The following is a 24,188-nucleotide window of genomic DNA, read 5'->3' on the forward strand; positions in this document are numbered from 1 at the left end:
TGAGGTATACAGTTTTAAATTTCAAAGATTGGGGGCAGTATTTGGGCATCATATTTGGTTTTAAGTTGTGTGTCACTTGTCATCTGGTGGCAGCTCCTTATTGTGCATTGTGCTTATGGGTTCTCTGTTATTACAGATTCAGTGACATACCAGACTGTTGCAGGCCCTCCCATGAAAGCAATTTTTACAGATCATCTGCAAGTTGTATGGGATTTTGGGATCTGTGGCAAGCATGATTTTGTGGCACTTGGTGTTAGTCAAATACTAGCACTGTCCTAGGGTTGGCACCAGCTGCCACCTTGGCTGCTGAAGAGGCTCAGAATAATTTTAGGCTTAGTAGGGTACATGAGATACTGAACTGTGACAAGAGCCTGAAAAACGGATGTACACATATTAGGGCACGTATAACAATTCAGAAATACTGCATTGATAATGGCTAGTTACTAGACGAAATCTGGATATGCTCTAATAAAGATGGAATGGAAATGATACTGATTGCTGCTAACGACTACTGATTGCTGCTCTCTATCATTTTGAAAGTTATTTCACAGTTGTCGTGCGCATTCCACTTTCCTTATGGAAGCTAATTTGATACTGCATTCCAGCATATGTTTTTAATTCTAGTTTTAATTAAATTTTAAATGAGTGCCACAACTATGTAGCTGTATTTACAGACAAATCTAAGCATGACATTTTCTTGCCTGCTCAATGGTGTACTCTGAGCAAGTTCCCGAGATCTGTATACCAAATGAATTTGTTGTGTATGATATGGAGTTACATGCAGCTGTGAGGCAGCTGGAGCATACGGGATATACCTGTGCTAAGAAATGTATCATTTGTTCCAACACTCTAGGTGCCTAGAAACCTTTTGAACAAATTTATGCAGCAGACAAATGTATCCAGGACTCCCTTCTCTACCTGCAAACCAATTATTCGGTCATGGCATACTTCCTCCCAGTCATTGAGTCAACGTGAAATACTTCTCATTATCCTTCGAATAGGGTACAGTCAGATGATGCGTGGCTGCTGCTCTGGTGGGAGGACCCTCCAGACGTGGGAGGACCCTCCAGTGTCTGTTGCTTATGCTGTACAAATTACAGGCTACAACATTTTAAATGAATGTATATTTCATTTTCAGACAAGAGAGTAAAGATTAATATATCAACTGATACCTGCTCTATTTTACTTGACTGTGAGATGAATTTAGTATGACTTTGAAAACTTTATCAGGTGTCAGTCTTGCTCCCTAACTGGCAAGGGAGAAGGTTTTAATGTATTACCAGCATGGCTCGTTAATCCTTGTTTTTTGTAAGTGATCAGCCACACTCATGAACATTTACATACCCACTCTTTTGGTCCAACTTATTCCTGTATGAATGACAATAAAAATTGTAAGTTCACTGAAAAAACCCTAAAAATTGCATTTTTTTTACCCTGCGCATATTTCTCAGTAATATTAAGTTCTCAGTTTTACTTTTCTTGTATATTTGGAGTGGAATACATGGTCTCACTACCTCTTGCAAATTGTGTTACAATGTTTTGTAAAATGTTCTGCAGGACAAGAAACACGGATCTGAATCGATGGACAATCCTGTGCAGTCGTATGGTGGGTGCATTACATTATCAGGACATTGGCCAGGAGACCAAAATGAGCAGATGGAGATTGTCAAGCATTCACCATTTGATGAAACCCATGCTGTGGATGTTCATGATGTTGCACCAGACGTACAGGCAAGAAATAGCAGTAGTGAAGGAGATAATACATTCAGACATGGTGAAAATGAAATAACTTGCATAAGTAGTGAACTAAACAATCAGGCATTTAGTGACAACAGAATAGAAGCTGACAAACAGGAAGTAGTGCAGAATGGGCTTGTTGGGTAAGTGAGATGTGTTTTATGTTTGGGAGATGGATACACATTTGAACTACTGTTTTGTTTTGATAACTCAGATCTGATGCTTGGTGCAGTGTGGTCTTAGTGCAGGTACCCTTGTGTACTGTTTTCTGTACCCCATAGATCTCGACTGCTGCTTTAGCCTGAGTAGCCCTGTAGGTTATATTATGAGAGATAGAATATGTTGAATGATTTTAAAAAATGGCAGAAATCACCACATGCCAGATGAGCGTTATGAGTGGGAGGTGGAAGTGACTAAGAAGAATGCTTGCATTCTTTTCCTAGGGCTGACTGGTTGGAAGGCCTCCAGAATAGAATAGAATAGAAGAGAAAAAACAAACTAAAATCTCTTTAAATAAATAAGTTTAACAGTCTTGCAGTTTAATAGTCTCTTATTTTAAAAACAAAAAATTATATTTCTGACTGGAGGAAAATAGAAAATGGAAGGATGACGTGTTTTTCATAAGAAAGAAAGCAAAACATAGTGGAAAATGTGTCAACTGACCTTCATTGTTAGATTTCACAATTTAATTTTTGTCCTTTTTGTTGGATGTTTATGTGCTGAAGAATACTAGGCAGTTGCTATATACCTGAGCAGCAAGTATAAGTGAAGAGAAAGGAGCTTGTGAACAGGCTTTGAAATCAAGCCAGTTAATTTCATGCTGTCCTGATCCATTTCTGTGAAGTATAAAATCTTGATTAGTATTGATACCTTAGCTTTCCTTTTCTTTGTTATATATTTTCAGGATTTCCCCTGAAGTACATTACTTTTTCCCACACTGAAATAATCTTTCAAATTGATATTTTTCATACATTTGCCCTGATGAATTAACACTGCAGTACCTCACACCATCTAATGTTCATTCATTATGCCTGTTGAGAGTTGGTAATGGTGGTGGTGATGGTGGTGGTGGTGGTAGTGGTAGCGGTCGTCAAGGACAAGATTCTTTCTCACTGGAGCTAAAACCATGGGCATGTGCAAAAAATTATCCAAAAGGGGCAAATTTCTAAAAATGACCATTTTTTTATAATACTGATTCTGTGAAATTGAAAATGTGCCATTCTGCAAGAACTAAACCTTGCAAAAGGAACAGAAAATTCATTGTATCTCACAGGAGTAATAGTTGTCTGCTTGTGATACCTAAAAGGTAAGCATATTCCATTCTAACATGCGAAATAAATCTTTTCATATTACTGATACTATTACAGATTATGTGTTTCTTGAGTTAACAATTTGAATTACATCCTGTATAATAAAATGCACCACATACATTGAGTTAGTAAACAAAGTCAAAAAATGTTCATAAAGGTATTTTTAATCATGATAATAAGTTGAGGTCGAAAATGAAAATTAAAAACCTGAAATTGAGAAAAGATTAGAATGGCTGAGGAAGTCCAGTTGGATATCACTAAAGGCAGCTAGAACTAGAAATATACATTGCTGTTGAGAAGAAGGGGAAGGGGGGGGGGGGGACTAGACACCTGGACCTGCAAAGATGACATCAATTTTGAACCGAGGGATAGTAGATGTACTGATAATGGTTTCAACATTGTCTGCCAACAGATAATGTAACGGCATAGCTATCAGAATGCCATCTTTGTCTACCCTTTTGCAGAGAATGCTCACAGTCAGAAGGCTCATTGTAGTGTGAACATCCAAAGCAAGTAGGCAACCGTGCTATTGAGATGCACTCATGTTTCCTACAGCCAATTGAGTGAGTCTGAATAGGGTCTAATTGTGACCTTCCCTGTGGTCGGTCGGTCCTTTCGCAGGATTGCCATACAATTTGGATGTGCTACGTCAGTCGTGCAATGATGCTGGTATAAGTGGTCACGTGAACGTTTTCACGACGGTAGATGAGGTTCTGGATGTCCGTGCAGCACAGACACCTGCCAGGATCATCTTATTGTAAGGGCAACATTTGCAGGTCATGCAGCTACAACAGCAGAGATGAGAGAGCTGTGGGCCCATATGTGTAAATACAGACTGTAGCGAACTGGTTATTGGCAGTGGGTCTACCGGCAAGTACACGTCTAGCCCATCTTTGACTCGTGCCACAGCATCGACTCGCACGGCTCGACTGGTGACATCGGAGGACCACTTAGAAGATGGAATGGTGCACTGTGGTCTTCAGCAATGAAAGCAGATTCTGCTCGTGTGCAAATGATGATCACTTGCACATACAACGTAGACCTGGTGAGTCCTGTCTCGTAGTGTGTCTCAATTCGAGACACGCTGGCCCCACCCCGGGCCTTACGGTGTGGGGTGCGATAAGCTATTAACTCTTGTACACCTTTGTTGTTTCTGGAGGGTGTGCTAACCAGCACTCGGTATGTGCAGAATGTTGTTAGACTCGTTCTTCTGCCGTTCTTGCAACAGGAAGGTGATGTATTGTTCCAGCAGGATGATGCTCGCTCACACACTGCCCGTGAAACTTGATATACTCTGCAAGATGTACAGCAGCTTTCCTGGCCAGCACGATCTCCAGACTTCTCTCAAATTGAGCACGTGTGGGATGATATGGGACGAGAAGTCACTTACGTGACTTGTCAGCTGACTACTCTTACAGAACTACATGCACAGCAGGCAAGACGTAACATATCCCAGGACAGTACTCGCCATCTGTAAGATTGACTGGATGCCAGAGTGAGCACCTGCATTGCAACCCATGGAGGCTACACCGTATACTAACTGGGTGTTTCAGCATGGGTTGCTACCTGGTCCCTCAAACCGTTTGTGCTATTGATCTGTAAATGTAATACGTTCATGTATTCCAAATGCACTGTTGCAGCAATAAATCTTGAGTGAATTGGAAACCTCTAGAAGAGTGTACCAATTTTTTCCCAGTCATCTATATCATTAATACTCCTCAAAGAAACAAGAAATTACCTTTAAAATACACTTTTTCATCATTGGCCCTTTTTTTCCTTGCGAAGCTCCGTATCTGATCATGTTAATGATTTTATTGAGTTGTTTTCATATTCCATCAGCTGGCATGATTAAAGTTTTAACATCTGTGTTTTGGAAGATATACTTTTTGGATAGTTTGCATAATTTGTGTCCCAGTCCCAACCATTGACAAGATAAAAATGGTAAATTTTCAAAAACCACCCTCACATTGACCTGTAGAACTTTACATGCTATGACTGTCCTAGTCTTCCCAGTTTGACACATTATGCAGTAATGTCAAATCGGTGACAGAATTCATAATTCTGTTGCTGTATGTTGTGATATATTGCTCCCTGTAGAGATCAAGAAGATGCCAGCTTTGTAGAACATTTCTCTGAGCTTCAGATTTCAGTCTTTTTCTCTTGTCTTGCACAGAAAATAGAACTATTCTTATTCTGACTGTTGCATTTGTATTAACATATGAAGTATAGATAATTACACTTACAATATAAAAGTTCATTTGCTTTAGGGTCTGCTACAATTGTTGTGTCATGTGAAACTGATTGTAGTCTCTGTCATGTGAAACTGATTGTAGTCTCTGCAGGCAATCATTGTTCACTAACGGACAAGAGATAAACTACTATTGCACATGTGGGAATTGCGGTTGGATGCCAGCCATAGACACAACCACCACCTCCATATTCATGTACCACTGGTGTCCTGGTGGTTGACATGACTCCATGTTATGTCTTAAACTGGTGTTTTTCTGCAGCTCTATAAAAGCTGTATGAGCAAGTGACAGAGGAAAGTTTGAGGATTCCTTCATATGTGGTCCGTATAAGTTTAATTCCTTTTGACTGCAGGACATTATAGAAACTGCTTTTGTACCAATCAAACTGCATAATTTCTCATCAACAGTGTAGTAAGCAACCAATGACAAATTATATAGTGATTCTAAAGTCACAGTATTTCCTGTTGTGCGTGACTATGCTAGATTTGCAGCTTTTTAGAAGCCCAATCGTTCCTAGAAATGTGCCAGAATTCTAAAATGAATAAAAAGTCTATTCTCCTGATTCCAGGAGGGAGACCTTCCCCCCTCCCTTTGTGTTGTATGGATGCCTATGCTAGCTGTAACTAAAACTTTTAGTCCAGTTAGTTGATAGCCATGCATTGGTTGTGCAAGAATCTCTGCAGACATCACAGTGTAACCTTCTGTTAGTAATTCTTCTCAACTGGGCCGACTCAAGACCATTAAATGTACAGGGTCTGGTAGGGAGATGTTACGTTTTAGAATTTGCCATAACTTAAGTGGTGGGAGAACTAGCACATGTGTAGTAGTTGATATATATTTGTTATTAGTTGACATTTCAGTAGCCATGGGACCTTGGTCAATTGAACAACGGGTCATTGTGTATGTGACACTTTTGTTGCAACCATTCATTCAGTAGTGCAGATGCAGCGAAGATTTCACAGTCAGCTCAGTGTTGGTCGACATGGTGCTGTCCCATCTTGCACAACAGTAATAAAGTGGTTCAACATCAGAATGAGAGGAATGGTGAGACCTGGAACAGCATGGGGTGGCATTCAAACAGTTAGAACAGCAGAAAACATAGACAGAGCTCAACGATCTATGTCAATTCACTGCATTTTGCAATTTGACCTCCACTTTCATCCTTTTAAAATCATGGTGGTTCAACAACTGAAGCAAAATGTCTATGCATGGCAGCATATGTTTGCCGAAAGGACGCTGGAAACTTGGGATTATCCTGATTTAGCATCATTAGTCCTTACTTTTTCTGAGAAAGTGGACACACTGACTGTCAAGTTGCAATGTTATCTCACAATGTTGCGAGAAATTTTTATGCCAGAACTGAGAAGATATCTGATTGACCTCAATAATTAAAGGAACATTTTCCAGGTCGCCTCATTTCTTTGCGTGGGGAGGTGGAGTGGTGTTCTCGATCTCCAGATCTTTCTCCATGTGATTATTTCTTATGGGGCTACCTAAAATTTGGGGTTTACATTGAAAAACACATGGTCTTGAAGCTCTTTCAGGAGTCATTACTGGAGAAATTCTCCTTGCTATCCATGAAAGGTGTATGCACTGTTTTGCCAGTCACCTGCAACAATGGCTGGCAAGAACAGCTGCCACTTGCATGACGTTGTTTTTGCAGCTGAATGACAATGCATTCTTGTTTGTGCTTTATGTTTATTAAGTCACAACATATTTATAATCTTTGGAAAATGTAAAAATTGAAATTTATTTAAAAAATAAATGTGTTAGAATGTTTTGAAAAAATTTCTACAGCTACATACATACGTACTCCACAAAAGCACTGTATGATGCATGATGGAAAGTACATTGTATCACTACTTGTCATTTCCTTTTCTGTTCCATTCACAAATAGAACAAGGGAAAAATGAGTATATGCTTCTGAACGAGCCCTAATTTGTCTTATCTTGTCTTCGAGACACTTACGTGAAATTTATCTCAGCAGCAGTAGAATCATTCTGCAGCCAGTTGCTCTGCAGTTTGCTGCAAATGCCGGTTCCTTAAATTTTCTCAGTAGTGTTTTGTGAAAAGAATGTCAGCTTTCTTCCAGGGATTTCCATTTGAGTTCATGAAGCATCTCGCTAATACTAGTACATTGATTAGATGTATTGGTAACAAATCTAGCAGCATGCCTTTGAGTTGCTTCAATGTTTTCCTTTAGCCCAGCATGTTGGGATTCCAAAGACCGGAGGAGTAGGACCCTCCTCAAGACCAAATCACACTACTGTTCTATATACTGCCTCCTGTATAGATGAGCTACACTTTTCCGAAGTTCTCCCTGCGATCCGAAGTTGGCCATATGACTTTCTGCTACTTCCCTTACGTGCTCATCCATTTCATATTGCTTTCCAGTGTTACACCCAGATATTTAGTCAGTGTGGCTGTTTCAAGCGGCACACCATTAATCCCGTATTTGAATATCAGAGGACTGTTTTTCCTAATCATCTGCATTATCTTAAATTTTTCTCCCTTTATGGCAAGTTATTAATCAACGGACCAAATAGAAATTTTGAGCAGTCTTATCGAACTCCCTGTGGCACTACTGGCAATACCCTTGTTACTTATGAGCACTCACCATCAAGGACAACATATTACTTAAGAAGTCTTTCAGCCAGTCACATAGCTGAAAACCTATTCCATATACTCATACCCTAGTTAGCAGTGAGCAGTGGGGCACCACCTCAGGTGTTTTCTGAAACCTAGTAATATGGTGTCCTTCATCCATGGTTTGCAGGATATTGTGAGAAAAGGGAAAGCTGAGTTTCAGATGAGCAGTGGTTTTAAATCCATGTGGATTTGTGGACATCAGCTTTTCTGTCTCAAGGAAATTAATATATTCAAACTCAGAGTACATTCAAGAATTATACAGCAAACCAGTGTTAAGAATATTGATGTGTAAGTTAGCAGGTCCAGTCTTTTACCTTTCTTATATACAGGACTCACATGTGCTGTTTTCCAGTCGTAGAGTACTCACTGTAAAACGAAGTTGAGATTTCATTCTGTCTACACTTTTGAGGCTAAGTTCTACTTTTGACGCAATATGCAAGAAAAGAATAGGCATATCAACTGCCTATGGAGAAAACCGTTTCTACTTACATGTCAGAGACGAAATAAATTAACTACTATGAATATTAGCCATTTCACATGTCCAACACCATGTGTTGCTGGTGCGACATGTGACAATTTCAGTCTTACACCATCCTGAAAATGTATGTTTGTATTTAATCCACGTAACCCATGTGGGTAATCTCGTGCCACATGTTATACCTCATATTTATTTAAGTAGAGTGCATTTGTGTTGTGAAGCATTTATGTACTATAGGCGATCACATTCGAAAGTGTGTTCATTCACTCATTTTACTATCTTTAGTTCTAATTACACTTGAAAGAGGGTGATAACTCAAGGTCTTAACTCTGAGCTTATAACTGTTTTGAGATGTGAGCATACACTACATGGTTTGTATTTATTATTGTTACAGAACTATAAAAGCGTCAGCTTTTAACCCCCGTGACATTGGCTATGATTGGGTGTCATACTTCTATGTGATTTATTACAACTGTATTATTTTCTCACTCACGCACACACACTCACTCAACATGACACAGTTTGGCCCCTTTGTCGGTACCAACCATCATATTTCTTATATAAATCTTACTACCATTTGGGATGTGCTCTTGTATCATTTCTCATATATATTCTGAATTACTTAAAAACTAAGATTTCCCATGGGACAATCATACCACAGACACAACCTGGAATAGGATTTGTGAAACACCATGTTACATCAAATGTCATGCCTCATGAAGTATGGCTCTCACTTACCATCATTTTCTTTTGCTGACACAATATTTAGACTCAATTTTCAGACATGTCCCTTTATGGTTCGAAGTAGTACTCTCTTTTGTCTTCTCTCATACCCATAGAGTTTTCCCTAAAACATGACATGTAGGCCAATCTATATTCCTTCTCTGTAGTTTTGTATTTTGTACACACACCTATTTGTGTTTATGTAGATTTAGGTTTGTACATGCTTGCTGTGTGTATCTTTGTGTATATATTATTTTTGCAATTATATGTATGTATTCCTATAGCTTAGTGTAGATGCTTGAAAATAATTGACATAAATATTCATAGTTTGTAAGTAGTTTTCAATAAATGTTGTTGTTGTTGTGGTCTTCAGTCCTGAGACTGGTTTGATGCAGCTCTCCATGCTACTCTATCCTGTGCAAGCTTCTTCATCTCCCAGTACCTACTGCAACCTACATCCTTCTGAATCTGCTTAGTGTATTCATCTCTTGGTCTCCCTCTACGATTTTTACCCTCCACGCTGCCCTCCAATGCTAAATTTGTGATCCCTTGATGCCTCAAAACATGTCCTACCAATCGATCCCTTCTTCTAGTCAAGTTGTGCCACAAACTTCTCTTCTCCCCAATCCTATTCAATACCTCCTCATTAGTTACGTGATCTACCCACCTTATCTTCAGCATTCTTCTGTAGCACCACATTTCGAAAGCTTCTATTCTCTTCTTGTCCAAACTAGTTATGGTCCACGTCTCACTTCCATACATGGCTACACTCCATACAAATACTTTCAGAAACAACTTCCTGACACCTAAATCTATACTCGATGTTAACAAATTTCTCTTCTTGAGAAACGCGTTCCTTGCCATTGCCAGTCTACATTTTATATCCTCTCTACTTCGACCATCATCGGTTATTTTACTCCCTAAATAGCAAAACTCCTTTACTACTTTAAGTGTCTCATTTCCTAATCTAATTCCCTCAGCATCACCCGACTTAATTTGACTACATTCCATTATCCTCGTTTTGCTTTTGTTGATGTTCATCTTATATCCTCCTTTCAAGACACTGTCCATTCCGTTCAACTGCTCTTCCAAGTCCTTTGCTGTCTCTGACAGAATTACAATGTCATCGGCGAACCTCAAAGTTTTTACTGCTTCTCCATGAATTTTAATACCTACTCCGAATTTTTCTTTTGTTTCCTTTACTGCTTGCTCAATATACAGATTGAATAACATCGGGGAGAGGCTACAACCCTGTCTCACTCCTTTCCCAACCACTGCTTCCCTTTCATGTCCCTCGACTCTTATAACTGCCATCTGGTTTCTGTACAAATTGTAAATAGCCTTTCGCTCCCTGTATTTTACCCCTGCCACCTTCAGAATTTGAAAGAGAGTATTCCAGTCAACATTGTCAAAAGCTTTCTCTAAGTCTACAAATGCTAGAAACGTAGGTTTGCCTTTTCTTAATCTTTCTTCTAAGATCAGTCGTAAGGTTAGTATCGCCTCTCGTGTTCCAACATTTCTACGGAATCCAAACTGATCTTCCCCGAGGTCCGCTTCTACCAGTTTTTCCATTCGTCTGTAAAGAATTCGCGTTAGTATTTTGCAGCTGTGACTTATTAAACTGATAGTTCGGTAATTTTCACATCTGTCAACACCTGCCTTCTTTGGGATTGGAATTATTATATTCTTCTTGAAGTCTGTGGGTATTTCGCCTGTCTCATACATCTTGCTCACCAGATGGTAGAGTTTTGTCATGACTGGCTCTCCCGAGGCCATCAGTAGCTCTAATGGAATGTTGTCTAACTCCCGGGGCCTTGTTTCGACTCAGGTCTTTCAGTGCTCTGTCAAACTCTTCACGCAGTATCTTATCTCCTATTTCGTCTTCATCTACATCCTCTTCCATTTCCATAATATTGTCCTCAAGTACATCGCCCTTGTATAAACCCTCTATATACTCCTTCCACCTTTCTGCCTTCCCTTCTTTGCTTAGAACTGGGTTGCCATCTGAGCTCTTGATATTCATACAAGTGGTTCTCTTATCTCCAAAGATCTCTTTAATTTTCCTGTGGGCAGTATCTATCTTACCCCTAGTGAGACAAGCCTCTACATCCTTACATTTGTCCTCTAGCCATCCCTGCTTAGCCATTTTGCACTTCCTGTCGATTTCACTTTTGAGACGTTTGTATTCCTTTTTGCCTGCTTCATTTACTGCATTTTTATATTTTCTCCTTTCATCAATTAAATTCAGTATTTCTTCTGTTACCCAAGGAGTTCTATTAGCCCTCGTCTTTTTACCTACTTGATCCTCTGCTGCCTTCACTACTTCATCCCTCAGAGCTACCCATTCTTCTTCTACTGTATTTCTTTCCCCCATTCCTGTCAATTGTTCCCTTATGCTCTCCCTGAAACTCTCTACAACCTCTGGTTCTTTCAGTTTATCCAGGTCCCATCTTCTTAATTTCCCACCTTTTTGCAGTTTCTTCAGTTTCAATCTGCAGTTCATAACCAATAGATTGTGGTCAGAATCCACATCTGCCCCAGGAAATGTCTTACAATTTAAAACCTGGTTCCTAAATCTCTGTCTTACCATTATGTAGTTTGTTTAATTTTTACACTTAATGGACGTGTCTAGTTGTTTTTCTTTTGTAAATTAGTTTCTTTGTATTCATTTTATTCTGTAGTGTAGCTAGCTCACATTATTGGATTTGATATTGGATCTCACTCCCATCTCGTCCTCGAACAACAGCTGAGGGACTTAACATGGCCGATTTTAGTTTTCTGTCTGTTGGAGGGGAATGGCAATGTTGCTAAGTGCAACGTCAGTTATATTTACTGCATGCCCCCAGTTACGCCAGTTTGTGTCCATATTGGGAGGATGGGGATGTTTCCAGTCATCCATTTCTCAGCACACAGTTATCATTCATATTATTGTTAACCCATGTACCACCTGGGGCACAGTTCGCCAACTATTATAATTGTGATTGCTTTTGTTGTTATGACCTGCCCTATTCTGATATCCATGGCTGTACCCTTGTTCTTTCTTACCCCCATAATTATTATTATTCAGGAGGTAACTTGCATTTCCTTGATTATTACTGTTGTTGTTGTTGTTGTTGTCTATCTGGGGAGGAAGGTGTCAACCGTTAGAGTTGTGATTACTGTTATTACCATTGCTATGTTTCTCATTACCTCTTGCATTTGCTTGCACCTTCAAGTTGTTAGTTTGTGCTTTTGTGTCTTCATGGATAAGATCAGTGAAACCTAAGACTGACAAAAGTACTGCAAATCTGACTCGGGCACTGTGACAAGTTTTTAATGAATGCTCGATATTAATTTTCCTTTAAGTATTTGTAATACGAGGGCTGTTCAGTAAAGAATGATCATAATTTTTTTTATGGTCATAACTGCACTAAAATTTAATCTTTGGTATTCAGTTAGCTTAATGTGCGACAAACACGCCGTAGTAGTTTCATCGTTGGGACTCCTGGTTCCTGCCTGTGAGAGACAGACAAGGTCAGAGATGTTCAGTATCGCCTACCGCTGCAATGGAGGTAACACTCGAGGAACAATATGTGGCTTTGAAATTCTACTTTCGTCTCAACAAATCTTCAACTGAGCCCTATACAATTTTACAGGAGGCCTATGGAGAGTCAGTTCTTCCCTACAGCACAGTTCAAAAGTGGTTTAAAATGTTTAAAGAGGGGAAACAATCAATTTCAAAGGAAGGTGGACCCAGTGCTCCAGTTACTGCTCGGAAGAAAACATCAGCACTGCTGCTGTCATTGTGAGAGAGGATTGACGAATTACCTTAAGATCACTTTCTGAAATGCTGAACATTTCATTGGGTGCCACCCTCATATTGGTGATAGAAAAATTACACGACACATGTTTGTGCGCGATGGGTTCCAAGATTGTTGATTCCCAAACAAAAGTACATCTGCGTGCAGCTCTGCATGCAGTTAAAGTTGATGTTAGAGGAAGATCTGGAGTTTCTTTCAAATGTAATCACTACTGATGAAACTTGGCTACATCATTTTGATCCTGAGAGCAAACAGCAAAGCTCGAAATCTCCTTCATCACCAACCCCCAAAAAAGTAAAAGTGGTTGCTTCTGCTGGGAAAGTTATGGTCATCCCATTCTATGATATTGATGGAATGGTTTGTCAGCATGTTGTTCCTGCACACACATCAGTAACTGGACAGTACTACAGGTATGTCCGGAAAACATTGCAAGTCCATATCAGGTGCAGAAGACCGCATTTCCGTGAAGCAGGCTGGATGCTACACCACAATAATGCGCGGCCACATATTGCCAATGTTCTTGCTTGAATATCTTGCAAAAATCAACGTGAAGTGCATAGTCTGGGTTTAGTCCCATGTGACTTTTTTCTGTTCCGTAACATGAAGAAACGCCTTCGTCGGAGGCATTATCAATCATCATAAGCGGTGCTGAAGGCTGTGGAGGCAATTTTGAAGGACATCTCAAAAAATGATTTCCAGCTTATATTTGAAGACTGGCAGAAATGCTGGGACAAGTGCATCGCATTCATGGGAGACTGCTTTGAGGAGGACCATCAAAATTATGAGTATGAGTAAAGGTATGTTGTCATCATTCTTTATTGAATAGCCCTCATATACCTACATGGGAAATTGGTTTGCTTAGGTATCTGGTTTTATTAATATGCTTTTCAAAATACTTCTGTAAACCCCCTTGTTTAATATGATAGGGTTCTGTATTGAACACTTCATGTCTCAACCTCTCCTGCACCAAATTTGACCAAAATTTATCAAGGAAAGCTTGCTTGGACAGAGCATACATTTGACACTTTTCAGCTATATCAGCTGCCCACAACAAGATATCACCTTGAAAGAAACCTACCACATAGTGAATCTTTTGACTCTCAGTCCAGTCACATAGTAACACATGTCGAAAAGCTTTTATAAACACCATTGGGTGCACTTGCTTTGATTCTGCCAAAATTACTTGGAACTGATGATGTTTTAACAAGCTTTCATCCAGTAGTAAAAAAAAGCATTTGATTATTAGTTGAAACTAGTAGTTGAGTGCCTGTATTATAATCTATCTCCGTGGCATTGTGCGTGGGAAAAGGAGAATACACAGTTTCACACCGATGAGGCAATCTCTGGAATGTGTTACTGAATTCGGTTGTGGCAGAAACAGAAGTGGCATAGAACATCTTCAAGTATGCTGGGATTCCATACCATGGAATATAACATACCTTCTGCCGTACATTTTACTGAACCTTGACCGAATGCATCTTATTTCGTATCATGTCATAGAATGATATGAACATGAGAACAACAGTGTATTAGCAAGTCAAGGGTGTACTAGATATTTTATGCCTGACTTGCTGATATACTGTTTTTCTCATGTTCATGGAATATCGTTCTATGATATGATACAGTACATGATGCATTGATCAAGATTCAGTGAAATATCCTGTAGAAGGTCTGTTACATTTCATGGTATGGTCCATGTTTATGTTAAATTGTATTACACTCTTCACATATGATCACAGTGTACTTGAAGATGTGGTTCTATGCTTTACAGATCTGATGATATCAACATAGTTTGCTGAAACTGCTCATCACAATAAATGCTGTACAATAGTGATCATGACTGTTTGAAGTCGTAATTCTGTTTCTGCATTAATCTAGATTACTCCTTAACTTGACAGTGTCAAGCGTATATGGCATTTGGTTGCATTTTTGTCAAATGCATCAGTCTTGCCCGATACTAATTTTGTTTGCGTCTGCTGCACTGCAGCTTTGATGCTCCTGTCTACTTTTAGAATAATTTTGGTTTCTTTGTCCAATGTCAATTTTTCTGTTTCTCAGAAACAAGTTCCATGTTACTGTACTACTTTCTGTGCTAGGGTGGCATCACTATCAAGTGCACCTAGGTCTGCACGCTCCTTTAATGTTCTCCTGCCAGCATTTACTTGACTTTGCTCTAACCTGATAAAAGCCACTTCCTCAGACAGCTTTCGCATTCGATCTGGAAGTTCATTACAGATTGCCTGCAAGTCCAGTACTTACGTGTGAACAAAACATACATTTTTCTCTAATTAATTATGTGCTACTTGCAAGGCATCTTGTTGAGTTGTGAACTCATCTAACCTGTCTGTTACTTTCTGTTGTTCCAACAGTCGCTCTGAAAATTGATTAGAAAATTTTGTGTCAATTTGTCCAAATTTTTCATCCATTTCATTATTTATGTGACTATTGATTTGGATAAGATTTGTTCACATGCATTGCTAGTGCACCCACACTTTTCGCATCATTTAATGCCGTATCATTTGTTATTGGTGACGTGAAATATCTATTGGAGACCATATGGCTTCTCAATAAGGGACTTGAAGGGATATCTAGTCTTATAGCTATTTCACTTTCCAAATGTTTCTGCAAAACTGAGATGGCATCTTGTTGCTCGATCACTATGTCATATGCTAAACCAACAGAGATTTCCGATATGTTGTAGTTTTTTGCGCTGAATTCGGCTCCACATTTATATACAAGATATTATCTCACTGGAGCATTTATTTCACATTTTCACTTATTACATTGTTCTCTCCCATTACGGGATTTTCTGGACTTGATTGCACATTTTCATCTACAATGCTGTTCACTTTTCTATTGGCTTCCGCCATTTTGGTTTATGATTTATTTAGATAATTGGCCGACAAAAGTAAATAAATTCCATTTAATACTTCACTCACAATTACTATTACTAATCTACTTTTGTTTGGAGTTACCAAAAAAAGTTCTACCTTCAACAATAATAAAGCTAGTATTATTGAATGTTCTGGCAGTGAATGTTTGGCTACTATTGAAAAACTATTGTGTGCAAGAGAAAAATTAATGCTTTTTCAAACTTCTGCAAAATTACCTGACAAATCAGTCCTTTTATTTGACAAATTATATTAATGATCAATCTCACTTACCTTACTTGGCAATTTTTTTTTTTTTTTCCATCAGTCTACTGACTGGTTTGATGCGGCCCACCACGAATTCCTTTCCTGTGCTAACCTCTTCATCTCAGAGTAGCACTTGCAACCTACATCCTCAATTATTTGCTTGACGTATTCCAATCTCTGTCTTCCTCTACAGTTTTTGCCCTCGACAGCTCCCTCTAGTACCATGGAAGTCATTCCCTCATGTCTTAACAGATGTCCTATCATCCTGTCCCTTCTCCTTATCAGTGTTTTCCACATATTCCTTTCCTCTCCGATTCTGCGTAGAACCTCCTCATTCCTTACCTTATTAATCCACCTAATTTTCAACATTCGTCTATAGCGCCACATCTCAAATGCTTCGATTCTCTTCTTTTCCGGTTTTCCCACAGTCCATGTTTCACTACCATACAATGCTGTACTCCAGACGTACATCCTCAGAAATTTCTTCCTCAAATTAAGGCCGGTATTTGATATTAGTAGACTTCTCTTGGCCAGAAATGCCTTTTTTGCCATAGCGAGTCTGCTTTTGATGTCCTCCTTGCTCCGTCCGTCATTGGTTATTTTACTGCCTAGGTAGCAGAATTCCTTAACTACATTGACTTCGTGACCATCAATCCTGATGTTAAGTTTCTTGCTGTTCTCATTTCTACTACTACATCTCATTACCTTCGTCTTTCTCTGATTTACTCTCAAACCATACTGTGTACTCATTAGACTGTTCATTCTGTTCAGCGGATCATTTAATTCTTCTTCACTTTCACTCAGGATAGCAATGTCATCAGCGAATCGTATCATTGATATCCTTTCACCTTGAATTTTAATTCCACTCCTGAACCTTTCTTTTATTTCCATCATTGCTTCCTCGACGTACAGATTGAAGAGTAGGGGCGAAAGGCTCCAGCCTTGTCTTACACCCTTCTTAATACGAGCACTTCGTTCTTGATCGTCCACTCTTATTATTCCCTCTTGGTTGTTGTACATATTGTATATGACCTGTCTCTCCCTATAGCTTACCCCTACTTTTTTCAGAATCTCGAACAGCTTGCACCATTTTATATTGTCGAACGCTTTTTCCAGGTCGACAAATCCTATGAAAGTGTCTTGATTTTTCTTTAGCCTTGCTTCCATTGTTAGCCGTAACGTCAGAATTGCCTCTCTCGTCCCTTTACTTTTCCTAAAGCCAAACTGATCGTCACCTAATGCTTTCTCAATTTTCTTTTCCATTCTTCTGTATATTATTCTTCTAAGCAGCTTCGATGCATGAGCTGTTAAGCTGATTGTGCGATAATTCTCGCACTTGTCAGCTCTTGCCGTCTTCGGAATTGTGTGGATGATGCTTTTCCGAAAGTCAGATGGTATGTCGCCAGACTCATATATTCTACACACCAACGTGAGTAGTTCTTTTCTTGCCACTTCCCCCAATGATTTTAGAAATTCTGATGGAATTCTGCCTTATTTGACCGTAAGTCCTCCAAAGCTCTTTTAAATTCCGATTCTAATACTGGATCCCCTATCTCTTCTAAATCGACTCCTGTTTCTTCTTCTATCACATCAGACAAATCTTCACCCTCATAGAGGCTTTCAATGTATTCTTTCCACCTATCTGCTCTCTCCTCTGCATTTAACAGTGGAATTCCCGTTGCACTCTTAATGTTACCTCCGTTGCTTTTAATGTCACCAAAGGTTGTTTTGACTTTCCTGTATGCTGAGTCTGTCCTTCCGACAATCATATCTTTTTCGATATCTTCACATTTTTCCTGCAGCCATTTCGTCTTAGCTTCCCTGCACTTCCTATTTATTTCATTCCTCAGCGACTTGTATTTCTGTATTCCTGATTTTCCCGGAACATGTTTGTACTTCCTCCTTTCATCAATCAACTGAAGTATTCCTTCTGTTACCCATGGTTTCTTTGCAGCTACCTTCTTTGTACCTATGTTTTCCTTCCCAACTGCTGTGATGGCCCTTTTTAGAGATGTCCATTCCTCTTCAACTGTACTGACAACTGCGCTATTCCTTATTGCTGTATCTATAGCGTTAGAGAACTTCCGTATCCCACTTCTTTGCATATTGATTCTTCCTGACTAATGTCTTGAACTTCAGCCTGCTCTTCATCACTACTATATTGTGATCTGAGTCTGTATCTGCTCCTGGGTACGCCTTACAATCCAGTATCTGATTTCGGAATCTCTGTCTGACCATGATGTAATCTAATTGAAATCTTCCCGTATATCCCGGCCTTTTCCAAGTATACCTCCTCCTCTTGTGATTCTTGAACAGGGTATTCGCTATTACTAGCTGAAACTTGTTACAGAACTCAATTAGTCTTTCTCCTCTTTCATTCCTTGTCCCAAGCCCATATTCTCCTGTAACCTTTTCTTCTACTCCTTCCCCTACAACTGCATTCCAGTCGCCCATGACTATTAGATTTTCATCCCCCTTTACATACTGCATTACCCTTTCAATATCCTCATGCACTTTTTCTATCTGTTCATCTTCAGCTTGCGACGTCGGCATGTATACCTTAACTATCGTTGTCGGTGTTGGTCTGCTGTCGATTCTGATTAGAACAATCCGGTCATTGAACTGTTCACAGTAACACACCCTCTGCCCTACCTTCCTATTCATAACGAATCCTACACCTGTTATACCATTTTCTGCTTCTGTTGATATTACCTGATACTCATCTGACCAGAAATCCTTGTCTTCCTTCCACTTCACTTCACTGACCCCTACTATATCTAGATTGAGCCTTTGCATTTCCCTTTTCAGATTTTCTAGTTTCCCTACCACGTTCAAGCTTCTGACATTCCACGCCCTGACTCGTAGAACGTTATCCTTTCGTTGATTATTCAATCTTTTTCTCATGGTAACCTCCCCCTTGGCAGTCCCCTCCTGGAGATCCGAATGGGGGACTATTCCGGAATCTTCAATTACAGGCCACATGTCCTGTGGATACACATTACGTGTCTTTAATGCAGTGGTTTCCATTGCCTTCTGCATCCTCATGTCGTTGATCATTGCTGATTCTTCTGCCTTTAGGGGCAATTTCCCACCCCTAGGACAAGAGAGTGCCCTGAACCTCTATCTGCTCCTCCGCCCTCTTTGACAAGGCCGTTGGAAGAATGAGGCTGACTTCTTATGCCGGAAGTCTTCGGCCGCCAATGCTGATTATTTATCAAAATTTAGGCAGTGGCGGGGATCAAACCCGGGACCGAAGACGTTTTGATTATGAATCAAAGATGCTACCCCTAGACCAGGGTGCCCTTGTGTACTAACTTTCAAACTTTTTTCATTTTTATTTTTGTTGTTTTATATTTTCAAACCTTGTGCGTGTCTCGTGATCTTAGTAGGTTCTTTTGTTCATTATTGTGTTGTGCTGATTTGGTGTCCCATTAATTTATGTATTGCACACATGGAAAGGAAAATATTGTGTAGTTAAATCGCGATGTCTACTAGTAATATTTTCGATTACTATTCTTGAAAACAAATCCAGTCAGGGTCACCAATTGTAGTATGCTTTGTGGGATAATTTAGAGTTGAAAGTTATTCTTTCATTTAGTGATGCATTTTGTGCAAAGAATTGTGGACCGTAATTGTTTCAAGTCCACAAATGGAACCATACCACAATAGATGACTGCAAACATATCCGATATGCTCAATGTAATTTAGAGAATGCACACGGAACATTATATATTTTTCAATGCATATGAGTCAGAACACTGTTGCGGAAACAACTAAGAAAACATGCCAAATTTAAATGGACACAAAATCTCCAAGACTGGCTATCTTTTTCAGAAGCTTGAAATTTAGCAAGGACTTCAATGCGAGATGCTTGCAATAGTTTCCACAACGAAACTTTGTCTCGAAACCTGGCAGAAAATCCAAAGAGATTCTGGTCATATGTGAAGTATGGTAGGGGCAAGACACCATCAATGCCTTCTCTACACCATAGCAATGGAAAGACTGTTGATGACAGTGCTGCTAAAGCAGAGTTACTAAACACAGCCTTCCAAATTCCTTCGCCTAAGAAGCTTAAGTAAATATTCCAGAATTCAAATCAAAAACAGCTGTCAACATGAGTAACGTAGAAGTTGGTATCCTCAGAGTAGTGAAGCAACTTAAATCACTTACCAAAAGCAAGGCTTCCAGTCCAGACTGTGTACCAGTTAGGTTCCTTTCAGAGTATAACAACTCCATACTTAATAATCATATACAACCATTCACTTGATGAAAGATCCGTACCCAAATATTTGAAGTTGCACAGATTACACCAATATTCAAGGAAGGTATTAGGAGTAATCCACTAAATTACAAGCCCATATCATTAACGTCAATATGCAGCAGGATTTTGGAACATATAATGTGTTCGAACATTTTGAATTACCTCAAAGAGAATGGTCTATTGACACACAGTCAACATAGATTTAGAGAACATCGTTTTTGTGAAACATTATTAGCTCTTTACTCACATGAAGTGTTAGTGCTATTGACAAGGGATTTGAAATTGATTCCATATTTCTAGGTTTCCAGACGGCTTTTGACACTGTACCACACAAGCAGCTTGTAGTGAAATTGCATGCTTATTGAACTTTGTCTCAGTTATATGACTGGATTCGTGATTTCCTGTCAAAGATGTCACAGTTCTTTTATAATTGACAGGAAGCCATCGAGTAAAACAGATGTGATTTCTGGCGTTCCCCGAGGTAGTGTTATAGGCTCTTTGGTGTTCCTTCTCAATATAAATGATTTACTAGACAATCAAGCAGCCGTCTTAGGTTGTTTGCAGATGACACTGTCGTTTATCGACCAGTAAAGTCACCAGAAGATCAAAACAAATTGCCAAAATGATTTAGGAAAGATATCTGTATTGTGCAAAAATTGGCAGTTGACCCTAAATTTCGAAAAGTGTCAGGTCGTCCTCATGAGTGGTAAAAGGAGTATATTAAACTTCAGTTACACGATAAATCTAAGGGCCATAAATTCAACTAAATACCTAGGAATTGCAATTATGGACAATTTAAATTGGAGAAAACGCATGGAAAATGTTGTGGGCAAGGCAAACTAAAGACTATGTTTTATTGGCAGTGCCTATACTATGTTCGTATGGCCTGTTTTAGAATACTACTGCACAGTGTGGGATCCTTACCAGATAGGATTGATGGAGTACGTAGAGAAAGTTCAAAGAAGGGCAACACATTTTGTATTATCACGAAATAAAGGTGAGTGTGTCACTAAAATGATACAGGATTTGGGGTGGACATAAATAAAACAAAGGCGTTTTTCATTGCGGTAGAATCTTCTCACAAAATTGCGATCACCAGTTTTCTCTTCTAAACGCGAAAATATTTTGTTGATGCCGACCAACATAGGGAGGAATGATCATCATAACATAATAAGGGAAATCAGAGCCCACACAGAAAGATAGAGGTGTTCGTTTTTTCCACGTACTGTACAAGATTGGAATAATAGAGAATTATTGTGAATGTTCCTCAATAAACCCTCTGCCAGGCGCTTAAATGTGATTTGCAGAGTACCCATATAGATGTGGATGTAGATTCGCGAGCCACGTAATTTGGAGACCTCATTCTCTGTTATTGTAGTATTTCGTGCACAATCAGCTGTCCATATGGTCTCTCATTGCTTTTTCTTTTCTTTCTCGCCATGTGGAGACTTGTATCTGAAGCAGTAGCACCAATCATGAAATAAGTAATCCGGAATTCCTTTTGAATCTCAGTTCACTATATTTTAAAATATTGCTCACAACATACATTCACAAGAGCAACACTGTTATTTCTCCCTCATTAAAAAACATGAAAGTGTCAGTTTCAGTTGATTGCGTTAACGAGTGTCTCTTTTTCCATTTCAAGGCATTCATCATGAATAAACTTGTCTGTGAGATTATACAGAGAGAAAAACATTATGGCCTGTTTAGTATAAAGAATAATGACCAGTAAAATTCTTCCATGAGGGAGAAAAAGATTTTTTCTTTCCTTATTTGACTGCTTTCTTATTATACAACACCCTGCACTGCCAAGCTAAATAGTATAGTGCTTAAGACACTGGACACATGTGGGAGAAGCGAGATGAAAATTTCAATCCAGTAGTCCAGAGTTAGGTCTTACATGGTTTGTCTTATTTAAGTGATAAGAGTAGCAGAATGGTACTTTCGAAAATAACATGACCAGCTTTCTGCATTGTTCTTGTCATGCTATAGTTATGGAGCCTTTCTGGTCTTCTTCTCACTGATAGAATATAAAACCCAAGTCTCCTTTCATCTATTGTATATGCTTCCTGCTTATGGCAGTGGTATTTTAAAAGTGTTCACCAGTACATGTAATTCAAACACAGCCACCTAGAAAATGAATTTTGTTATCATCTTCTCTTTAAATTGTCTCTTTAAGTGTCCCTGGTTCTTGACTTATCAACAGAACAGTTCACTTATTCTCTATTCCTATATTAATATGGCCATGCCCATTTTTACTTAAGATGTCCTTAGCATAATATTCTGGGCACTCCAAGCTTCTAGGCTGCTGTTCACTTTCAGGCTGATTATGGTGGTGCCATTCTTATTTTCAACATATTCTTCTGCAATGCATGTCCAGTATACCCTAGAAAGCCAATTGATATCTTTTCTGATGCTGTATTCTTCAAAGGATGAAATACTATACCAGTTCCCATTGTTATCTGCAACTTCATATCTGTGACTTCAACAGTAGTTGCCCTTCTCAGACTTAAAATACCGAAAAAGCAATATAAAGACTGGATATTTCCTCATCTGGCTACAAAATGGGTATTATCTGTTCTTTGTGATTAACTTTGGTTTTGGGAATTAATTACTGTCTTATCATTTGATTATTTGTGTATTTAAAGACCCTTCTAACTTCATTCCAGAACAGACCCCATCTGGAACTTCTTCGTTCTGCTATTCAGTATGCTGTTTCTGTATTCCCAGGATGAAATTTCCTAGTAGCACTTCATATTGACTGACCTCACAGTAAGTATTTAATGCTTCTGAGAAATATTTATCTCAGTTCATATTAGTCCTGACTGTTATTGCCTCAGTGTCATTTGGGATAGCAATCAGTGAATGTCTTTTTCCTGCTTTGGTTTGTCCTTGCCAGATTTTTTGTTCCTGTTTCAGGGTGTTAAGTCACTCTGCTTTGATTTGTCCTAACAGTTCTAGAACCAGATACATTGTGACTATTTTATCAATTACAATGCCATCCACTTGTTTGTTGGCTAACACTCAGTTCCAGTAAACAGTGCTTTTATTTTCAAGGTTTGCAAAAATAGTTTCCTGTTTACTAACTGCTCCTAATATTTGCTGTTTCAAATTTTGGGCAATCACCACCACCACCATCATCAACTTCATCTCCTCCTCCTCCTCTTCCTTCATTTCAGATTTTATCCTGGGCAATGTACATGGTCACATGAATGTGACCACTGCCTATATTCAACATCAGCGTGCAACGACCACTCACAGATGGCAGGTGACAGTACTAGCAATGGAAGGTATAGAAACAGTGTCAGGGGATGGAGGAAACAGTGCAGTCTTTGCCGTAATGTGAGACTGGAGCAATTTATCTGACATCCAGAAGGGCATGACCATAGGATCTCAGGCCAAGGGTGGAAGCATTTTTGAAATGGCTAAGTTTGTAAACTGTTCCATTCTGCCATGGTTAAAATATATGGTGCTATCAAAAACCAGTGCCGAGGCATCAGTGGTACACCACGGGCTGTAGAAGATGACAAGGTTGAACGGTGGAATAGACGTGCATCTGTTGTGCAACTGACCACCCAAATGAACCAAGGGGCTTCCAACAGGGTCTTCTCAGTGACCATTCAGTGAACGTTGCTGCATACAGACCTCCACAGTAGGTGCCTGGTTCATGCACCCACTATGACCGCTGTTCATCGACAATGAAAGTTGGAATTTGCCACGCCAGTACCGAAAGTGGATGTTCACTGTCGACAGGGATGCTTTTCAGACGAATCACGTTTTATGCTGCATCAGACAATGCCTGTTGTTGTGTAAGGCTTGAAACATCTGAAAGCAAAGGGGCTGG

The 24,188-nt window shown here is 39.3% G+C and overlaps 1 protein-coding gene across 3 annotated transcripts in view; it reads left to right on the plus strand.

Annotated features, from left to right (window-relative positions):
• LOC126259511 (zinc finger protein 271-like) overlaps window positions 1-24,188 on the plus strand; it is a 124,343-nt gene that overhangs the window by 37,475 nt on the left and 62,680 nt on the right. For all 3 annotated transcript variants that reach the window (XM_049956364.1, XM_049956366.1, XM_049956365.1), the window contains exon 3: window positions 1,558-1,880. In XM_049956364.1, coding sequence (XP_049812321.1) covers window positions 1,558-1,880 — 323 coding nt within the window. The remainder of the gene's footprint in view (window positions 1-1,557; window positions 1,881-24,188) is intronic.

Source organism: Schistocerca nitens, chromosome 5 (genome assembly GCF_023898315.1).
Source record: "Schistocerca nitens isolate TAMUIC-IGC-003100 chromosome 5, iqSchNite1.1, whole genome shotgun sequence".
Lineage (NCBI taxonomy): Eukaryota > Metazoa > Arthropoda > Insecta > Orthoptera > Acrididae > Schistocerca > Schistocerca nitens.